The sequence below is a fragment of the Chiloscyllium punctatum genome, chromosome 7 (assembly GCF_047496795.1).
Source record: "Chiloscyllium punctatum isolate Juve2018m chromosome 7, sChiPun1.3, whole genome shotgun sequence".
NCBI classification, from domain to species: domain Eukaryota; kingdom Metazoa; phylum Chordata; class Chondrichthyes; order Orectolobiformes; family Hemiscylliidae; genus Chiloscyllium; species Chiloscyllium punctatum.
Window position 1 is genome coordinate 122266467 of NC_092745.1, and position 22144 is coordinate 122288610.

General features: G+C 44.2%; 1 protein-coding gene across 2 annotated transcripts in view; it reads left to right on the forward strand.

Annotated features, from left to right (window-relative positions):
- Nucleotides 1–22144, forward strand: part of st6galnac3 (ST6 (alpha-N-acetyl-neuraminyl-2,3-beta-galactosyl-1,3)-N-acetylgalactosaminide alpha-2,6-sialyltransferase 3) — a 287359-nt gene that overhangs the window by 145950 nt on the left and 119265 nt on the right. For both annotated transcript variants that reach the window (XM_072574751.1, XM_072574750.1), the window contains one exon: nucleotides 17642–18051. In XM_072574751.1, the coding sequence (XP_072430852.1) occupies nucleotides 17642–18051 (410 nt within the window). The remainder of the gene's footprint in view (nucleotides 1–17641; nucleotides 18052–22144) is intronic.

Sequence of the window (22144 nt, forward strand, 5' to 3'; positions counted from 1 at the left end):
AACAAGGTCTTTTCCCTGGGGTGGGTGAGTCCAGAACTAGGGGTATAGGCTTAGGGTGAGAGGGGAAAGATATAAAAGGGACCTAAGGGGAAACTTTTTCACACAGAGGGTGGTATGTGTATGGAATGAGCTGCCAGAGGAAGTGGTGGAGGCTAGTACAATTACAACATTTAAAAGACATCTGGATGGGTATATGAATAGGAAGAGGGATATGGGCCAAGTGCTGGCAGGTGGGACTAGGTTGGGTTGGAATATCCAGTCAGCGTGGACGAGTTGGACCGAAGAGTGTGTTTCAGTGCTGTACATCTCTATGACTCTTTGCCTCAGGTGGTGGTGAGCTGCATTCTTGAACCTCTGCTGTCCATCTGATGTGGGTACCCCTCACAGCACTCTTGGTGGGAGGAGTTTGATAATTGTAACTGAGAGACTCTGAAGGAATGGTGATTTCATTCCAAGTCAGGGTGATGTGCAGCTTGAAAGGAACTTGCAAGTATTGGACCTCCCATGTGTCTGCCATTCTTTCTCTGAGATCCTGATCTTTGATGGTACTGCCGGAGGAGCCTTGGTAAATTACTGCATCTTGTAGGTGCAACCTGCACACTGTTGCCACCAAGCAGTGGTGGTGAAGGGATTGAGTGTTGATGATGGTGGATGTAGTGCCCATCAAGCAGGCTGCTTTGTCCTGGATGGTGTTGAGTTTCTTGTGTATTGTTGTAGCTGCACCAATCCAGGGGAAAGTAGGGAATACACATCACACTCTTGACTTGTGCCTTGTAGATGGTAGATAGGCTTTGGAGATTTGGAAAAAGATCTCAAGACCATAAGAAAAAGGAAGAGGAGGCAGCTGTTCAGCCCCTTGAGCCTGTTGCACATTCAATATGATCATGGCTGCTCTGTCACTCCTCACATCCATGAACCTACCCTTTCCCCATAATTCTTGATTCCCTGACTGATCGAGGATCTATCTCAGCCTTACATACACACAAGGACTCGACTCCCAGAGCTCTCCGTGGCAAGGAGTTCCAAAAGCTCACAACCTTCTGAGAGAAGAAAGTCCTCCTCGTCTCAGTCTTTCAATTGGCGCCCGTTTATTCAGAGACCATGCTCTCCGGCCTTAAATTCTCACATGAGTGAAAACATCCTCTCAGCATTTACCCTGTCAAGCTCCTTAACAGCCCTGAAACAAAAACTGAAAGTGCTGGAGAAACTCAACAGGTCTGGCAGCACCTGTGGAGAGAAAGCAAAGTTAATATTTCGAGTCCAGTGACTCTTCAGGTCCGGTGAAGACTCACCAGACACGGAATGTTAACTCTGCTTTTCACTTTTCCAATGGCTGTTAGGCTGTTTGACCCATAGTTACCCATTTTTTAGTTCCCTCCGTTTTGAATAGGTGTGTCACATGAGCAGTTTTCTAACCCTCTATGCTGTTAGCTACTCACAGCTAAATTCCAGTCTTTGATCTGTCTCTGTAGCTACTGTATTTACATGGTTGGTCTATTTTGTTCTGATCATTGACAATCCCCCCCCCCCTCCCCCCCTCCCCCAGGACATTCAATGATGGCAACACCTTTCAAGGTGAAAAGGTAATGATTAGATTCATTCTGCTTTGAGATGATCAATGCCTGGCATTTGTAAGGAATGAATGTTACCAAATGGGTTTTTGCAGCAATCGACAGTGGTCACATGGTCGACATCAGCCTGGACATGAATTGCAGTTATGTTTGGTCCAAATTTAGAATTCAGTGTGTAAACAGGCCGTTCGGCCCACCAGTCCACACCAACCTTCCGAAGAGTAACCCACCCAGACCCGTTTCCCTCTGGCTAATGCACCTAGCACTATGGGCAATTTAACATGGCTAATTTACCTGACCTGCACATCTTTGGATTGTGGGAGGAAACCAGAGAATGTGCAAACTCCACACAGACAGTTGCCCGAGGCTGGAATTGAACCTGAGACCCTGGTGCTGTGAGGCAGCAGTGCTAACCACTGAGCCACCGTGCTGCCCTTTTGCTTTTCCAAAATGCAGCACCTGGCATTTATCTATATTAAACTCTATCTGCCACTCCTCAGCCCATTGGTGAAGAACCATGAAGTGAATAGTGGTGTCCTGAGATTGTGAAAGGTGCTACAGAAATGTTACACTTTTTAAAAAAAACTGAGGAGATCATTCAGCCCATCATACCTGCAATAGCTCCTTGACAGGACTGCCCAACCCTTTTCCACTCCCAGTACATCCTTTGCTTTCTGTTATTACTCATAGATCCATTGAGCTATGCAGTCCATTCAACAAGTTATCAAATCACAGCTCTTGTAATGTTGACGAGATACAATTTATTTGATGTCATGCTTGAAGCGTTACTTTACAGCTTTCCTCAAAATGTTACAAAACGGTGTGTTATTAATAAAAGCCACGTACCATCTGCTGTTCTGTTAAGGGAGCTTGTGTGATGGAGCTTGCATTATTTCAGGCGGGGCTGGTATCTCATGTAGATGGATATTAGTCTTGACTGGCAGGAACTGCTCTCACTAGTTTTGTCTGTGTCTCCAGACATTGCCTCTGTTCTTTTGAGATTTCAGAGTTAGAAGGAGAGACAAGAAAAAAAGGCTGTGGCTGTTTTTACTGGAATTGAAGCTTCAGGTGGTGGGCAGGCCCGGAGAATTCTACAGACTAGGAGGAGAGATTCTGCCCATTCTCCCTGTGCTAGCTCTCTGGAATCTCATCTCATCCCATTCCCGAAACTCATTCCTCCTTTTACTTCCACCCATTTCATTCCTGACTGGGCTTTCGGAAATAAATTTGAAAAAAGAGTAAATATTACTGTACTAGACTATTTCCTAATTGTTCTGTGAATTGTCAAGGGAGGAGGCACAGACTGAGAATTACTGTCAGAAGAGTAAAGAGTGAGTTCACTACAGTCACCTATTCACGTCACAGCTGTAATGTTATTGCCAAGGATAATGGATTTCTGAAGAATTTTAATGTTTGTGGGATAGTGTGGTGGTGGTGAATGGTTGGTGTACGGGGCGTACTGACACAGATGCAATGAATTAATGTCTCCTTTCTGCGGACTTCTCAGTCTCAGAGAGCTGTGGTCACTCAGTGATTAAGACTGGGACTGATAAATATTGACACGTGGAATTTGGGTGATGGGCCTGCTGCAGGTCTTATTGAATGGAGGAGTGAGCTTGAATGATAGAGCAACCTATACCTTTTTCTAATCACCTGTACTGCAATTAAGTACCTCCAAAGTGGAGGTCATTTTGGCTCAGTTGGCTGGAGAGGTGGTTTGTGATGTGGTGTGACGTCAACAGCATGGGTTCAATTCTCCAGCACCAGCTGAGGTTACCATGGAGGACTCTCCTTCTCAACATTTCCCTTCGCCTGAGGCATGGTGGCCCTCAGGTTAAACTACCACCAGTTGTTCCTCTTTCCCGAATGAGAGCGCTCCCCAGGGTCTGGTAAGATTACAGCGACTCACACTCCACGGGTCTTTGTGATGATAGTCATAATTCATGAGGTATTCGTTATATCTGATTTGGAGGAGCCAGTGTTGGACTGGGGTGGACAAAGTTAAAAATCACATAACAGGCTTATTTGGAAGCACTAGCTTTTGAAGCACCACTCCTTTATCAGATGGATCACAACTTTTAACTTTGTTACATCTACAATACTTTTTTCGGAGATAGCGCTACGTAAATCTAAGCCCTTCTTTTAATCTTGTACTCACACAGTGCAGAGTGGGGTGGGGAAGGAGGGTCAGTTAGCTCAGTTGGTTGGATAGTCGATTTGCAATACAGAGTAATATGACTGTCGCTTCTTTCCAATGTGAGAGAATCCGCATGGCTCAAGATTGTGGCAACTTTACATTTACAGGGAGCCTAGGATTAGGGTTCCTGTGGTGTGATGGTAATATCCCTGCCTCTGAGCCAGGAATCCCAGGTTCAAGTCCTGTCTGCTCCAGAACTGTTTAATAACATCTCTGAACAGGTTGATGAGGAAACTATCTCGGATCAGAAGCTGAGTACATTGCACCTGTACCCTCTGGAGTTTAGAAGAATGAGAGGCAATCTCATTGAAACACACAGGAGCACAGTCTCAGAAGGAAAGGTTGAACATTAGAATAGAGATCAGGTAAAATTTCTTCACTCCAATGTATGCCAGAGGGTTACAGTTTCTCCAATAGCCCATGACCGAGTTAAAAAACAATCAATATATTTAAGGTAGGGATAGACAGGTCTTTGATCTCTCAGAGAATTGAGAGGTAAAGTGAGCATAACAAATAATAGAGCACAGTTAATGGGATCTGTGGTGTACCTCCATTCATATTTCTTATGGACTGTCTGTATGATTCCAGATAAGACCACTGGATTTACATTACCATATGGCTGAGGAATAGTAATGCTTTGAAAAGTTGACCAAGTGTGAGATACCAGGTACTTACTCAGAGACTAAGAGCTGCAAGTGTCCTATATATACATGTATATATTAAAGCTTATAATCAAACAGCAGAAAGTGATGACTGCAGATGCTGGAGTATAGAGTCGAAGAGTGTGGCGCTGGAAAAGCACAGCCAGTCAGGCAGCATCCAAGGAGCAGGTATAAGCCCTTCATCAGGAATCCAAGGAGCAGGAAAATTGATGTTTCAGGCATCAGCCCTTCATCAGGAGGAACAGGAGAATCGACGATTCAGGCATAAGCCCTTCATCAAGAGGGCCAGGAGAATCAATGTTTCGGGCACAAGCCTTTCATCAAAGAGCTTCCTGATGGAGGGCTTATGCTTGAAACATCAACTCTCCTGCTCCTCGGATGCTGCCTGAATGGCTGTATTTTTCCAGTGCCACACTCTCTGACTATATTCAAACATCCAATTAGAACTAACAAGAGATAAATACCAATAACAGAAAACTGCGGTTAAACACCCCACATCATACATCAAATTGCAAATGTAGTCTAAACACCTCCCACAGAATTCTCAACAATCCCCACTGATGTTGGTGAGGTTCTTTCATGTCTGTCAGAAGCTATCAACACTTGAGTCCAGTTTACTGTCAGTCAAGGCAGGGATATGTGTCTTGGCCCTCTGCACTGGCCACGCTGGTGTTGGACTATCAGGTCATCTGGAGGTCATTGCTTAATCAGGCAAAGCAGCATTGCATGTAAAGGCCTGCAGTTCAGTGTGTTCAGCCCAGTCCCTTACTAATTATCCCCAGAGCTGACTAACTGCCTTTCATCCTATTCTGTGCAGCTTTTGGCTTTGAATCATGAGCTCTGATGCTTTCGTTGCAGGGGTTTGACTGTTGTGAAGATAGATGAACACAGAGTTGAAAGAACAGAAATACTGCATCAATCTAGGTTAATGAGATTAATTCAGCTCCCTCCCACGTACTCTGTTCTGTGGTCAAACGATTTCTTTGTTACATCCAAAATAATGAAAAATGGTAGAAGCAAGAATACCCCATCCAGCCCTGGGGCCCAGTCAGTTCGATTGTGGCTGATCTGTAGCTGAATTCAAATTTGCTCACTTTGGTTCTGTAACCTACGATACCGTCCCCCAACAAAAAGCCATGTATCTTGTTACAACTGAGTTTGAAGAAATGCATTTTCATTCTCAAAACCCAATATTCCAGTCGTCAGAATATATAATATTTCATATTCCACTCATCACAACGTAAGTTTCAACATTTTACTCAGTTACTAATATGGCCAATTATGTATTTTGATCTATATTAGATTTAAATTCATCATCCAATCTTCTTCAATAAACAATATCAGGAAAAGAGGACTTAATTTGCAAAGATGCAAAGTATTTGGAAATATTAAAATATCAACATTGACCTTCCAAAACAACACCCAGACAAGATCATTCCATTTAATCTACCATCTGGCTCAGGAACATTAATGTTTTGAAAAGTTGACCAAGTGTGAGATACCAGGTACTTACTGAAAGACCAAGGGCCACAAGTGTCCTATACACAGGTCGTACAGCTATAACGCAGGTTTTGTTAATGCAAATTTTCTATAACGCAATTGAGGAATTGGAGACACAGTTTCTAAAGTGCGAACTTTTAAAACATATGTTGGTTGTCACACGATTATATCACCAACACTTTAAGCACTGTTTGTAAAGCGCGATTTTTCTATTATACGGATTGCACAAGAACACAACCATCACATTATACCCGTATATAAAATCTAAATTCCAGCATCCAATTCAAACTAAAAAAAAGATAAATAACAGAAAACCATGGTGAGACACTCCACAGAGCACATCAAATTGCAAATGTAGTCAAAACAGATCCCATAGATTTCTTAACAATCCCCACAGATGTTGACTTGGTTTGATTTTATTTATTATTGTCACATGTACCAAGGTACAGTGAAAAGTTTTGTTTTGCATCCAGTACAGGCAGTGTATTAGGGTAATAGAACAGAACGAGGAATACAATGTTACAGCTGCAAAGAAGATGCACAGAGAGCAAGACCAACATTAAATTTAAAATTTGAGAGCTCCATTCAGAAATCTAATAACAGAGGGGAATAAAGTTGCTCTCGATTCTGTCTGTACACATATACAAACCTTTATACCTTCTGCCCAACTGAAGAGGGTGGGAAAGAATGTGACCAAGGTGGGAGGGGTCTTTGATTTGTTGGTTGCTTTCCCGAGACAGTGGGAAGTATTGATGGAGTCAATAGATGGAAAGCTGGTTTGCGTGATGGACTCGGTTGTGTTCATAACTCTCTGTAGTTTCTTGCAGTCTTGAGCAGAGCAGTTGTCATATGTGATGCATCCAGATAGGATGCTTTCTATGATGCATCTGTAAAGATTGATAAGAGTCCTTGTGGATATACTGAATTTCCTTAGCCTCCTGAGGAAGTAGAGACAAAAACAGAAATTGCTGGAAAAGCGCTGTGGGTCTGGCCGTGATTGTGAAGAGTGTTAATATTTTGGGTCTGGTGACCCTTCCTCAGAACTAAACAGAGACATTGTTGGGGCTTTCCTGATTGTCATGTTGACATGGGTGGACCAGGATAGGCTGTAGTGACCATCACTCCCTGGAACTTGACACTCTCAACCATCTCCACTGCATCACCATTGATGCAGACAGGGGTGTGCCCTCCACTTCACTTCCTGAAGCCAATGATCAGCTCCTTCATTGTGCTGACGTTGATGGAGAGATTGTTGTCTGCTCAGCACTCAATCTCTGTCCTGTATTCTGTCTCATCGTTGTTTGAGATCTGCCCTATAATGGTTGTGTCATCAGCAAACTTGTAAATGAAGCTGGGATGGAATTGAGCCACACAGTCTTGAGTACAGGGAGTATAGTGGGGGTGGAGTAGGCAGCCTTGCGAGGTACTGGTGTTGAGGGTTATGGTGGAGAAGGTGTTGTTGAGGTTCTTTCATGTTTGTCAGAAGCTATCAACACTCGCTTACCACACAGAATCCAGGTTCCTGTAACTCATACAGGGATGTGATCCCTACATCCCTGCCCCCACATGCGCACAAGCATTCACAAACATGCCAGTAATGAAGTAAAAAGTAAAGGTTTAGTGTGTGGAGACAATTACCTCTTTATGCACTGTAGGGAGTCTATGAATCTAAGAAGCCATTAACTGAACTGGTTACTTTTAAATACTCACTTAGTACAGGACCTGAATACACTGAGGGGAGAGACATTTGGCAAAACCTTTTGCCTTACATTTATCAGGATGAAGTCAAGAATGCCAATTTCAAAGAGTCACAACCATTTATCCCACTGAAAGAAAGAGTACTTCTTGGTTACTAAGCTGACTCCAACTAGCCAAGCTATTGCTATAGAGAAAGTGGTGGCTTCCTCACATCTGTGTAATCGATAAATGTCCCAAGATTTGAATTTTTTTTTCATAGTTAACAGACAAACTTGACTAAGTGCATTAGCAACCAATTTAACAAAAAATGAGCTCATATTATGGTCATTCGTCATGTTCTTCAGCTTGGACCTAGATGTTTCTCATGTCTAATGATGCATGAGGTCAGGGTGGGAATGGGTGTGATTACAAGGTGTTGTGGGCTAGATGACTCAGTGACTGGATGGCTGTGTTGATCAGACTGGCTGCAATAATGTAGGGTTCAATTTCCCCCATGAGACCATAAGATACAGGAGCAGAATTAGTACATGCAGCCCATTGAGTTTGCTTCAACATTCTATCATGGCTGATTTACTTCTCAGCCCCATCTCTACTGTCTTCTTGTGTAACCCTTGATTCCTTTACTAATCAAGAATCTGTCTTTTTCTTTCTTAAATACGCTCAATGACCTGGCTCTCATGGCTTTCTGTGGCAGCGAGTCCCACTCTCTGGCTGAAGAAACTCTTCCTCATCTCAGTTCTAAAGGGTCATCCCTTCACTCTGAGACTGTGCCCTCGGGTTCTAGTATCTCTTACTAATGGAAACATCTTTTCCATGTCCACTCAATCCAGGCTACTCAGTTCTCTGATGCTTTTGGGGTAGAATTGGGAAATAACTCCTTGCCCTACACAAGGTGAAGGACACTATGCACCAGGTCCGAAAACTCAAGAAGAATATAGCAAGAGAGGAGAATGCTAGGCCATTAAACCCCTCAAGCCTGCACAGTCACTCTAGGTCATGGCTAATCATCTGCCTCAACACCAAATTCCTGACGCTATCTCCACATCTCAAGAGACCATAACCATGACACTGCCGTACCTTAATTTAAATACATGGCCGCCACACCTCCCCTTTTACTTCCCTCCAGGACCCCAAAGAATCATTCCATGTCTAGCAGAGATTCACCTGCATTTCCTCTAACTTGATTTACTTCATCCGTTGCTCCCGATGTGATCTCCTCTACATCTGAGAGACCGAGCGCAAACTTGAGGAACGGCCTAGGGAACATCTATGGTCCGTTCACTCCAAACAATCCCACCTTCTGGTTGCCAGTCATTTTAACTATCCCTCCCAGTCCCCAACGACATACCCATCCTGGGCCTCCTCCACTGTCAAAATAATGCCACATGCAAACTGGATGAAGAACACCTCATCTTCCACCTCGGTAACTTACATCCAAATGGCCTTAGCATAGAATTCACCAGTTTCCAAATCTCCAGCTCCTCCTTCTCCAACAGGTTCAGCCTTTGCTCTCTGTCCTGCCCCTTGACCTGACCTAACCTGTCCATCTTCCTTCTCATCTAATCGCTCCATCCTTCTGACTGACCAATCACAATCACCACGTCCCTGCATTCCACCTATCACCATTCCACTGACCTATCCCCCAAGCCCCACTTCCCACCCTCTATTTATTGCTCAGCCCCCTTCCCCCTCCCCAGTCCCGATGAAGGGTTCTACTTGAAATGTTTATTCCCCTGGTCCTCTGATGGTGCTTGACCTGCTGTGCTTTCTCCACCTCCACATATTACCGACTCTGACTCTACATATTACTGACTTTGCAGTCCTCACTATTTCCAATGCTAATTTATTTATCTGTCACAAGGCCAGTGCTTATTTCATTTGTGCTTACATAGTAATTGTTATAGTTTAACAACAGGCATTTAAAGTTGACACACCATCGCTTCCTAACAACAGTAATGTTTAAATCCCATAATCAGAAGAAGTAAATTGAAATGGAAAATGTATGTTGTAATTTGCAGCAAGAACTTTTCAGTATTAATCAATGGATAATATTCACAAAGGAAAAATCTAATACATTATCCCAAAGAAAATTCCTTACTTCCATTGAAATTCATCAGGAAATTCTGGGGAGACCAGCATTATTCTTCATAGAACAGAAAAGGCTAAGGGCAGATTTAATGAGGTGTTCAAAATTATGGGAATTTTTGATAAATAGGAAGGAACTGTTTCCACTGGTAGGGGGGGGGTCAGTTACCAGAGGACACAGGTAAGATAATTGGCAAAAATAAAAAGCAAAAGACAAAATGTGGTGATAATCTGTCTGAATCAGAGGTAGAGGAGGACTCAATGATAAATTTGAGAAGGGATTTGGATATGTGTGTGATGGGATATATATATATCTATATTTATATTTGAAAAAAGAAAAATTGCAGGCGTCGGAGGAAACACAGTGAAGTGAAACTCATTGAAATGCCTCTTCAAAAAGGAGAGCCAACATAAAGACTCAATTATGAATCTCCCCTTTAAGGCCCCTGCATTAAAGAGGAGAAACCTAACTGCACAATATAAGAATATAAAGAACTAGGAGCAGGCGGAGGCCATGTGGTCCCTCGAGCCTGCTCCGCCATTCGATAAGATCATGGTTGATCTTTTTGTGGACTCAGCTCCACTTACCTGCCCACTCGCCATAACCTTTAATTATTTTACTGTCCAAAAATTTGTCAATCTTTGCCTTAACAACATTCAATGAGGAAATCTCAACTGCTTCCCTGGGCTGGGAATTCCACAGATTCATAACTCTTCGGGTGAAGAGGTTCCTCCTCAACTCAGTGCTACATCTGCTCTGCCTTATTTTGAGGTTATACCCCTTAGTTCTACTTTCATGGCCCAGTGGAAGCAACCTCCCTGCTTCTATCTTATCCATTCCCTTCATAGTTTATATGTTTCTATAAGATCCCCCCTCTTTTTCTAAATTCCAGTGGGTATAGTCCCACTCTAGTCAACTCTCTCAACTCTGCAATCAACCTAGTGAAACCCCTCTGCACCCCCTCTAGTGCCAGTACATCCTTTCTCAAGTAAGGAGACCAAAACTGCACACACTACTCCAGGTGTGGCCTCACCAGGAGCCTATACAGCTGCAACGTAACTTCCCTGTTTTTAAATTCAATCCCTTTAGCAATGAAGGACAAAATTCCATTTGCCTTCTTAATTACCTGTTGCACCTGCAAACCAACTTTCCGTGATTCATGCATAAGAACACTCAGGTCCCTCTGCATAGCAGTATGCTGCAATTTTCACCATTTAAATAACAGTCCATTTTGCTGCTATTCCAACTAAGATGCATGACCTCGCATTTACCTCACAAATATCTTCCTGAAACTAACCTTCCTGTGCTGACTGATTCTCTCACTTTGGGTTATAGGGTCCCCAATGGGGTCATTGACTGATTTATTGTCACGTGTACTGAAGTACAGTGAAAAGCTTTGTTTACAAGCAGTACAGGCTCGTAAGTAAGCAAGGATGTACAGAACAAAAGATTTATACTGAGGCATACAGGTTAAATTGCACAGTGTGAATAAGAGAGAACAACATTAGCAAGATCACCATTATTTGAGGCTAGAAAGTCCATTCAATATTCTAACAACAACTGAGAAGAAACTGTTCTTGAACCTGCTAGTGCCTGATGGAACAGGTTGTAGGAGATCATTACCGGGGTGCAAAGGGTCTTTGATTATGTTGGCAGCCTTTCCGTGGCAGCGAGTTGCATAAATGGAGTCCATGGAAGGTTGGCTCCTGTGATGACTTGGGCTGTGTACTCCACTCTCTGTAGTTTCCTACAACCCTGGCAGAGAGAGGGAGGTGGAATGGAAGTGAGTGATCATCTGGCATTCCCACACCCTCCCCAAGATGGCAAATCAAATGTCAGATGACCAATCAGCAGCCGCCTGTTGGGAGAGGTGGCTAGTTATCATTTGTCTTGGCAGAGAGGACTCAGCACCCAATCCAAATGGGGGGAGGCATCATAGTAATTCCAGAAGACTATTACTCCATAAGCACAGGCCATCGTTCTGGGCAGATAGGTTTGAATCTCATCATGACACACGGTGAAATTTGAATTCAAGAGAGAAAAAAGTCTGGAGTGTAAAGAAACTAGTTTATTGGCAATTGTGACACCATTGGAACTTGTTTTGGAAATCTGATACACTAATGTCCTTTAAGAAAGGTCATCTGTTGTCCTTATCGAGACTGGCCTACACGTGATTCCAGACCCACAGCAGTGTAGCTGACAGTAAACTGCACTCTGGGCAATTAGGAATGTGGAATCAATAGCCAAAGATGATTACATCCCATGAACAAATGAAGAGAAAGTCATGTGTCAAGGACAGAATGAGGGATCAGGCTACTAACCTGGGTTCTGTTTAACACAAGACATAGAAGTTAGAAAGGTATAGCACAGACCAGGCCCTTTGGCCCACAACGTTGTACCAAGGATTAATCCTAATGTAAAATAAAATAACTTAACCTACACACCCCTCAACTCACTGCTATCCATGTGCGTGTCCAGCAGTCACTTAAATGTCCCCAATGACTCTGCTTCCACCACCTCAACTGGCAATGCATTCCATGCGTTCACCACTTTCTGTATAAAGAACCTACCTCTGACGTTTCCTCTATACCTTTCTCCTAATATCTTAAAACTATGACCCCTCGTGCCAGTCAGTCCTGCCCTGGGGAAACACCTCAGCTTCCTCAATCCATCTATACCTGTTCTCCCATCCTGTAAAATACTGTAAGAAATCTACAACTAACAAGGGCTATCACTTTTAGCGGCAGCCTCCACAGTACCACACACAGTCATGGTCTTATTAACAATCCTTTCAAACTGCCCTTGTGGTGAATTCACTTAGCTGGCAGGAATCACTTCAAATTATTTTCCCGAGTGACTGAAGGGTCGCCCATTTACAACCAAGGTGGAGAGGAATTTATTCTCCCAGAGGGTAGCGAATCTGTGAAATTCGTTACTGCAGAGTTTGGGTCATTCAGTATCTTCAAAGCTGAGTTAGGTTTTTAATAAGCCAGGGAATCGAGGATTTTGGGGAAAAGGCAGGAAAGTCAAGATGAGGATGATCAGATCAGCCATGATCTCATTGAATAGCACAGCAGACCCAGTGGCTGATTGGCTTCTACTCCTATATCTTATGGACAACAGATGAATCAATTAGGACAAAGAAGAAGAACGAAGAACAACAAAGCGCAGGAACAGGCCCCTATTCCCTCCAAGCCTGACATATTGTGCCATGGAACTTTGAAGACAATTGTGCTTATGACAAGATCAAGAGTTACTTCATCGCTCTTTTCCTAAATGGGGTTCTGATTTTAGATCCCCCTTGTCTTTCACATTATCAAAGACAGTCACAATGACTTAGGATTGCTGGTCCAACATCATCACGCCCATAATTCACATTTAGGAACAGAAGTGGGGAGCAGGTATCATCACACCTTAGGTGTTCAGCTGCAAGATCCAGTCCATTGTGTTTTAGACCAGACTAAATGCTCTCAAATATATTAGAAAGCTAGTCTGGATCCTCATTCTTTCTTATTTTAAAGGCAAGTGCAAGGCATTGCATTCCAGAAGCAATTCGATTTGTTAGACTACCAATCATGAAGGAAGTTACACTTTATTCACACTCTATAGTTAAAATACAGCAAAAGAAAAAAATAGAGTAACTTAAGTATATTGGAAAACTTAACAGAATAATAGATTATTTAACGATTAAACAGTGACTGTGCCAATACAGTAACATCCTATAAGTACAACCTTGGTGAAGGCAAATTCAGTAAAACAGATTGTCTCACAGGCAATTCTTTAGTTCAGGAGGAAAAAGCATTAAGAGAAAACTCAGAGACAGAGTAGCAGAGATAGATGTTCTGCAGCTTCCAAGCCAAGCTTTAAGATCCCAGCAATGTCTGCTCCTGGAAAACTAAAACTAAAAATCCTGATTCTGTGGGAGCTTGTCCCCACCCATTCAGGCTGCTTCTACAGTTCTGAAATTTTTAAAATACCCCAAGGCCTCATAAGCTGTTTATTTTATTGGATTCAAATAAACAGCTCTGTACCTCTCTCTTAAAATCTCTCTTAAGAAAATCCAGATCAAAAATGCACTCTTCAAGCCATAGTAGTCATACAGAGTGCTCTGTGTATCGGTGTTGAATGGATCAGTGTGGAGCTTCCAACAGTTGGAGGTTAATGTCCAGGACCTGGCTCCAAATGACCTGGGGAGAGAGGAAAAGGATGTGTGATGAATCAGCAAAGCTTTCAATAATCAGTTTTATTGGAGATGAAGAAACCTCAGGCTGTCTGACCGATGATCAGGTGCCAGCCTCTTGAGCAACAGAGAGCTAGCTTACCTTTCTGTGCAAAGGCAGTACATTGTAAAGATGGATGGTGGGAGTGTGAGAAACATAGAAACCAGAACATAGAACATAGAGAATTACAATGCAGTACAGGCTCTTCGGCCCTCGATGTTGCGCCGACCTGTAGAACCAATCTGAAGCCTATCCTACACTATTCCCTTTTCATCCATATGTTTATCCAATGACCATTTAAATGCCCTTAAAGTTGGTAAGACTACAACTGTTTCAGGCAGGGCATTTCATGTCCCTAATACTCTCTGAGTAAAGAAACTACCTCTGACATCTGTCCTATATCTATCACCCCTCAATTTAAAGCTATGTCCCCTCATGCTAGCCATCACCATCTGAGGGAAACGGCTCTCACTGTCCACCTTATCTAACCCTCTGATTAGCTTATATGTCTCAATTAAATCTTCTCTCTAATGAAAACAGCCTCAAGTCCCTCAGCCTTTCCTCATAAGACCTTCGTTCCATATCAGGCAACATCCTAGTAAGTCACCTCTGAACACTTTCCAAAGTTTGCACATCCTTCCTATAATGTAGTGACCAGAATTGCACGCAATACTCCCAAGCGTGGCTGCACCAGAGTTTTGTACAGCTGCAACATGATCTCATGGCTCCAAAACTCAATCCCTCTACCAATAAGAGCAAACACACCATATGCCTTCTTAACAACCCTATCAACATGGGTGGCAACTTTCAGGGATCTATGTACCTGGACACCGAGATCTCTGTGCTCATCTATACTACCAAGAATCTTACCTTTAGCCAGTACTCTTTATTCCTGTTGCTCCTTCCAAAGTGAATCACCTCCCATTTTTCCACATTAAACTCCATTTGCCACCTCTCAGCCCAGCTCTGCAGCTTAACCATCTCCCTCTGTAACCTGCAACATCCTTCAACACTATCCAGAACTCCACCGACCTTAGTGTCATCTGCAAATTAACTAACCCATCCCTCTACACCCTCATCCAGATCATTTATAAAAATGACAAACAGCTGTGGACCGAAAACAGATCGTTGCGGTACACCACTAGTAACTGATCTCCAGAATGAACATTTCCCATCAACCACCACCCTCTGCCTTCTTTTAGCTAGCCAATTTCTGATCAAAACCGCTAAATCACTCTCAATCCCATGCCTCAGTATTTTGGGCAATAGCCTACCATGGGGAACCTTATCAAAAGCCTTACTGAAATCCAACCTTCACATAAACCGAATCATCCGCCGACATTTCCGCCACCTCCAAAAAGACCGCACATATTTCCCTCTGCACCCCTTTCTGCCTCCTGTAAAGACCGTTCCCTCCGTGACTACCTGGTCAGGTTTACGTCCCCCTACGACCCACCCTCCCATCCTGGCACCTTCCCCTGCCACCGCAGGAACTGCAAAACCTGTGCCCACACCTCCTCCCTCCCCTCCATCCAAGGCCCTAAAGGAGCCTTCCACATCCATCAGAGTTTTACCTGCACACCCACTAATATCATTATTGTATCCGTTGCTCCCGATGCAGTCTCCTCTACATTGACCCGCACCAGTCAACCACACCGCCCTGTGGTCCAACATTTCAACTCCCCCTCCCACTCTGTCGAGGACATGGAGGTCCTGGGCCTCCTTCACCGCCGCTCCCTCACCACCAGATGCCTGGAGGAAGAACGCCTCATCTTCCGCCTCGGAACACTTCAACCCCAGGGCATCAATATGGACTTCAACAGTTTCATTTCCCCTTCCCCCACCTCACCCCAGTCCCAAACCTCCAGCTCAGCACTGTCCCCATGACTTGTCCTAACTTCCCATCTTCTTTTCCACCTATCCACTCCACCCTCCCCCCGCCCCCAACCTATCACCTTCATCCCCTCCCCCACTCACCTATTGTACTCTATGCTACTTTCTCCCCACCCCCACCCTCCTCTAGCTTATCTTTCCACGCTTCAGGCTCTCTGCCTTTATTCCTGATGAAGGGCTTTTGCCCGAAACATCGATTTTACTGCTCCTTGGATGCTGCCTGAACTGCTGTGCTCTTCCAGCACCACTAATCCAGAACCTGAAATCCATATACACCATATCAACAACTTTACCCTCATCCACCTGTTTGGTCACCATCTCAAAGAACTCAACAAGGTTTGTGAGGAACAACCTACCCTCACAAAATTGCATTGACTATTCCTAATCAACTTATTCCTCTCTAGATGATGATAAATCCTATCTCTTATAACCTTTTCCAACACTTCACCCACAACCGAAGTAAGGCTCACTGGTCAATAATTACCAGGGTTGTTGCTCCTCCCCTTCTTGAGCAAGGGAACAACATTTGCTATCCTCCAGTCTTCTGGCACTATTCCTGTCGACAGTGACGACATAAAGATCAAAGCCAAAAGCTCAGCAGTCCCCTCCCTGGCTTCTCAGAGAATCCTCGGATAAATCCCATCCAGCCCAGGGGACTTATCTATTTTCACACTTGCCAGAATTGCTAACAGCTCCTCTTTGTGAACCTCTATCCTGTCTTGTCTAGTAGCCTGTATCTCAGTATTCTCCTTGACAGCACTGTTTTTTTTCAGTGTGGATACCAACAAAAAATATTTATTTAGCACTTCTCCTATCTCCTCGGACTCCAACCAGGAGCAGGACCAGGCCATGTGGTCCTTCAAGCCTGTTCCACCATTAGTATGATCATGACTGATCATCAAACTCAGGGCCCTGTTGCCAATTGCTCCCATTGCCTTCGATCTCTTTTGCCCAAAGTACCAAATCTAACTCCTTCTTGAATCCTTCAATGTTGGGGTTTCAAACATGTTGTGCGCCAGAGAATTCCACATGTTCGCTACTCTCTGGGTAAAGAAATCTCTCCTCAGGTTTGGAAGCAAGAGGCTACGTTATTTTATTATTTATTTACAGCATAGTCAGCATCCCTGGTTAGGCCAGCAGTTATTACTCATCTTTAACCTTGAATCAATCGTATTGCTGTGGATCTGGAGTAACATGTAGGCCAGATCAGGTAAAGACAGCAGATTTCCTTCCCTGAAGTTCATGAAGAACGAGGTGGGTTTTCTGACAATAGTTTCATGGTTATCATCATTTAATTGCTGAGTTCACATCTGCCATTGTGAAATTTGAATAAGGTCCTCAGGACATGACCTGAGCTTTATGATATAATAATCTGGCAATAACACCATTCTCCCTGTGTTAACTTTGTTTAAGTTCATTCACAGGATATAGGTGTGGGTGGCTAGACCAGCATTTATTGCCCATCCCTAATGGCCCAGAGGAAAGTTACGAGTCAACCACATTCATGATTCCAGTTTTGCTTTTGATTCTGCAATTTAAGTTACAGTGATGGGTTTCGAACCTGGGTCCCTAGATTAGCAGGTGAGTGGTTATATCACTAGGCCATTGCCTCCAACTGGTTTGTTTGTGCCCTACAGGAAAGGGGACATACTTTCCCTGGCCACCATGTGATAATACCATTATGCTATCACCTTTCCTTAAGGGATATGTCCCACTTGGAGTCAGGCAACACGTGTGGTTTGTTTTTTTAGGGTTTTTATTTGCGAGCGATGAATGGAAATCTCTGACCTGTTGGCAATCTCCATGTCCCGCAGCCTCTCCGCCTGCACTGCGACCTGTGCAGCATCGTATCAAGCTCCGGCCAGATGCTGGGCCAGCGAGCAGGGTCGCTGATCGACCGGTCGGCCTGCGTGTGGCGCATGAACAACGCACCCACGGCCGGGTTCGAGACGGATGTAGGCACCCGGACCACCATCAGGGTGGTGTCTCACACCAGCGTGCCCCTCCTCACCCAGAGGCAGCAGCATTACTTCGAAGAGGCCAACGGGACCATCTACGTGATCTGGGGGCCCTATCGGAACATGCGACAGGACGGGAAGGGGGGCACCTACAACGCGCTGCGGCAGATAGCAAGGAGCTACCCCCATGCCAAGATCTACCTGACCACCGAGGAGCGGATGAACTACTGTGACAAGGTCTTCCAGCAGGAAACAGGAAAGGACAGGTTGGTTTCTCTTCTTCTGCTTTTCTCTGTGTGCCAGGTAGCTAGGGCGCTGCAGAGCTCTCCCATAAAACACTCAGCGCAGTTGATACATTCCCAGCAGAGAAACAGACTCAGCAGCTTCAGCCCAACATGAGCAATGGGAAGGAAGATCTCCATTCTCAACATGAGCATCCAGGGATGTTGAAAGGCTGCTTTCCCCACTGTTGGTGTTTAAAGGGAATTTGAAGTCTTAGAGAGGGATATTTACAGGGATCATGTCCTTCAGTTTTTGTGAAGGAGCAGGGTTTATCCTCCTTACAGACACCTGGAGGATGCATGTGCCTCATAATGAAAGCAGGGTTTGCTTAATCCCAGAATTCCCTGCCAAGTTCCAGCAGTGAGAGATTCATCTCCAAGGTATAGTTGTGAGATGGTCAGAGGGGGATTACAAACTGACTTTCTTCTATTCCTTTGAACACTTCTTTAAAAAAAAACAGAATTAGGAAATCTTGTAGCCAGTGGTCAAGGGTGTTCTCATTAGGTCACGAAGACACTGTTTACCCTGCAATAGGGGCAAATTGCCAAGTTGCATGTGTCAGGTGACCAATCACAGACATGTGTAGGTGGGCAGTCAGGGGTGGTCACATGACCAGAAAGATATCCAACCAGTGTTGGCAAATAACAACATATCGGTAACATCAATGGGCTAGGATTCACAAACCCCATGTTAATGCTGCGGGACAAAAACAGATGTTTCTGGAAAAGCTCAGCAGGTCTGGCAGCATCTGTGGAGACAATCAGAGTTAATGTTTTGGGTCGAGTGACCTTTCCTCAGAATTGATGCTGTGAGGGTTTGGGGTCAAGTACGTCCCCTACAGCTGACAACCTGAAATTAAATTCAGTTAAAGGCTAGTCAAATGGTGACCATTGTTTGAAAACCCATTTGATTTACTAAATCCCTTCAGGAAGGAAATCTGCCATCCTCACTTGGTCTGGCCTACATATCGCTCCAGACACACAACGATGTGGTTGACTCTTAACTGTGCTCTGAAATGGCAAACCACTGTAATCAGGGGGCAGTTGGAGATGGAAAATAAATGCTGGCCCCATCCATGAGTAAATAAAAAGCTAAATTCACACCATCAGAGACTTATGGTGTTGGGGCCACTTTGACTTCCATTTATTCTTATTCACTCGAGGAGTTTCTATATTCCTTCATGTCATACAGATACCACCGGCAAGGCCATCTCAGACTGCCATTGAACAGAGTGGCTTCTCTATCATAGAGTCATAGAGATGTACAGCATGGACACAGACCCTTTGGTCCAACTCGTCCATGCCAACAAGGTATCCCAATCTAGTCCCACCTGCCAGCACCCGGCCGATATCCCTCCAAACACTTCCTATTCATATACCCAACCAGATGCCTTTTAAATGTTGTAATTGTACTAGCCTCAACCACTTCCCCTGGCAGCCCATTCCACACATGTACCACCCTCTGCGTAAAAAGGTTATCCCTGATGTCCCTTTTATATCTTTCCCCTCTCACTCTAAACCTATGCCCTCCAGTTCTGGACTCTCCCACCCCAGGGAAAAGACCTTGTCCATTTGCCCTACCCATGGCCCTCATGACTTTATAAACCTCGATAAGCTCACCCCTCAGCCTCTGACACTTCAGCCCCAACCTATTCAATCTCTCCCTACAGCTCAAATCCTCCAACACTGAAACCACTTTGCTGTAGACCTGAAGTCACATGTAAGCCGGAACAGGCGAGGGAAGCAGATATCTTCCCCTAAAAGGCATTCATAAACCAGAGAGCTTTCCACAGCAGTGTTTGATAATTTCATGGAAGCCAATAACAAGATTAACTTTTAATTCTAGACTCTATTAATTGAATTTTTAAATTCCACCAAGTGGGATTCGAATTGGTGTTTGTAGATAAGGGAACTGAGCTTTCTAAACAACAACCTGCTGGCAGTGACATAATGGTATTGTGACTGGACTGGTCATAGAGTCATATAGAGATGTACAGCATCTTCGGTCCAACCTGTCCATGCCGACCAGATACCCCAACCCAATCTAATCCCACCTACCAGCACCTGGCCCATATCACTCTAAACCCTTCTTATTCATATACCCATCCAAATGACTCTTAAATGTTGCAATTGTACTAGCCTCCACCACTTCCTCTGGCAGCTCATTCCATACATGTACCATCCTCTGCGTGAAAAAGTTGCCCCTTAGGTCTCTTTTATATCTTTCCCCTCGCACCCTAAACCTATGCCCTCTAGTTCTGGACTCCCTAAGCCATGGGAAAAGACTTTGTCTATTTATCCTATCTATGCCCCTCATGATTTTGTAAACCTCTATAAGGTCACCCCTCAGCCTCCGACGCTCCAGGGAATACAGCCCCAGCCTGTTCAGCCTCTCCCTGTAGCTCAAATCCTCCAACCCTGGCAACATCCTTGTAAGTCTTTTCTGAACCTTTTCAAGCTTCACAACATCTTTCCAATAGGAAGGAGACCAGAATTGCACGCAATATTCCAACAGTGGCCTAACCAATGTCCTTACAGCCGCAACATGACCTCCCAACTCCTGTACTCAATTCTCTGACCAAGAAAGGAAAGCATACCAAACGCCTTCTTCACTATCCTATCTACCTGCGACTCCACTTTCAAGGAGCTATGAACCTGCACTCCAAGGTCTCTTTGTTCAGCAACACTCCCTAGAACCTTATAAGTGTATAAGTCCTGCTAAGATTTGCTTTCCCAAAATGCAGCACCTCGCATTTATCTGAATTAAATTCCATCTGCCACTTCTCAGCCCATTGGCCTATCTGGTCCAGATCCTGTTGTAATCTGAGGTAACCCTCTTCGCTGTCCACTACACCTCCAATTTTGGTGTCATTTGCAAACTTACTAACTCTACCTCTTATGCTCACATCCAAATCATTTATATAAATGACAAAAAGTAGAGGACCCAGCACCGATCCTTGTGGCACTCCACTGGTCACAGGCCTCCAGTCTGAAAAACAACCCTCCACAACTACCCTCTGTCTTCTACCTTTGAGCCAGTTCTATATCCAAATGGCTAGTTCTCCCTGTATTCCGTGAGATCTAACCTTGCTCATCAGTCTCCCATGGGGAACCTTGTCGAACGCCTTACGAAAGTCCATATAGATCACATCTACCGCTCTGCCCTCATCAATCCTCTTTGTTACTTCTTCAAAAAACTCAATCAAGTTTGTGAGACATGATTTCCCACGCACAAAGCCATGTTGACTATCCCTAATCAGTCCTTGCCTTTCCAAATACATGTACATCCTGTCCCTCAGGATTCTCTCCAACAACTTTCCCACCACTGAGGTCAGGTTCACCGGTCTATAGTTCCCTGGCTTGTCTTTACTGCCCTTCTTAAACAGTGGCACCATGTTTGCCAACCTCCAGTCATCCGGCACCTCACCTGTGACTATAAATGATACAAATATCTCAGTAAGAGGCCCAGCAATCACTTCTCTAGCTTCCCACAGAGTTCTCTGGTACACCTGATCAGGTCCTGGGGATTTATCCACCGTTAACCGTTTCAAGACATCCAGCACTTCCTCCTCTGTAAAATGGACATTTTGCAAGATGTCACCATCTAGTTCCCTACAGTCTATATCTTCCATATCCTTTTCCACAGTAAATACTGATGCAAAATATTCATTTAGTATCTCCCCCATTTTCTGCGATACCACACAAAGGCTGCCTTGCTGATCTTTGAGGGGCCCTATTCTCTCCCTAGTTACCCTTTTGTCCTTAATATATTTGTAAAAATCCTTTGGATTCTCCTTAATTCTATTTGCCAAAGCTACCTCATGTCCCTTTTTTGCCCTCCTGATTTCCCTCTTAAGTATATTCCTACTTCCTTTATACTCTTCTCAGGATTCACTTGATCTATCCTGTCTATACCTGACATATGCTTCCTTCTTTTTCTTAACCAAGCCCTCAATTTCTTTAGTCATCCTGCATTCCCTATACCTACCAGCTTTCCCTTTCACCCTGACAGGAATATACTTTCTCTGGAATCTTGTTATCTAATTTCTGAAGGCTTCCCATTTTCCAGCCGTCCCTT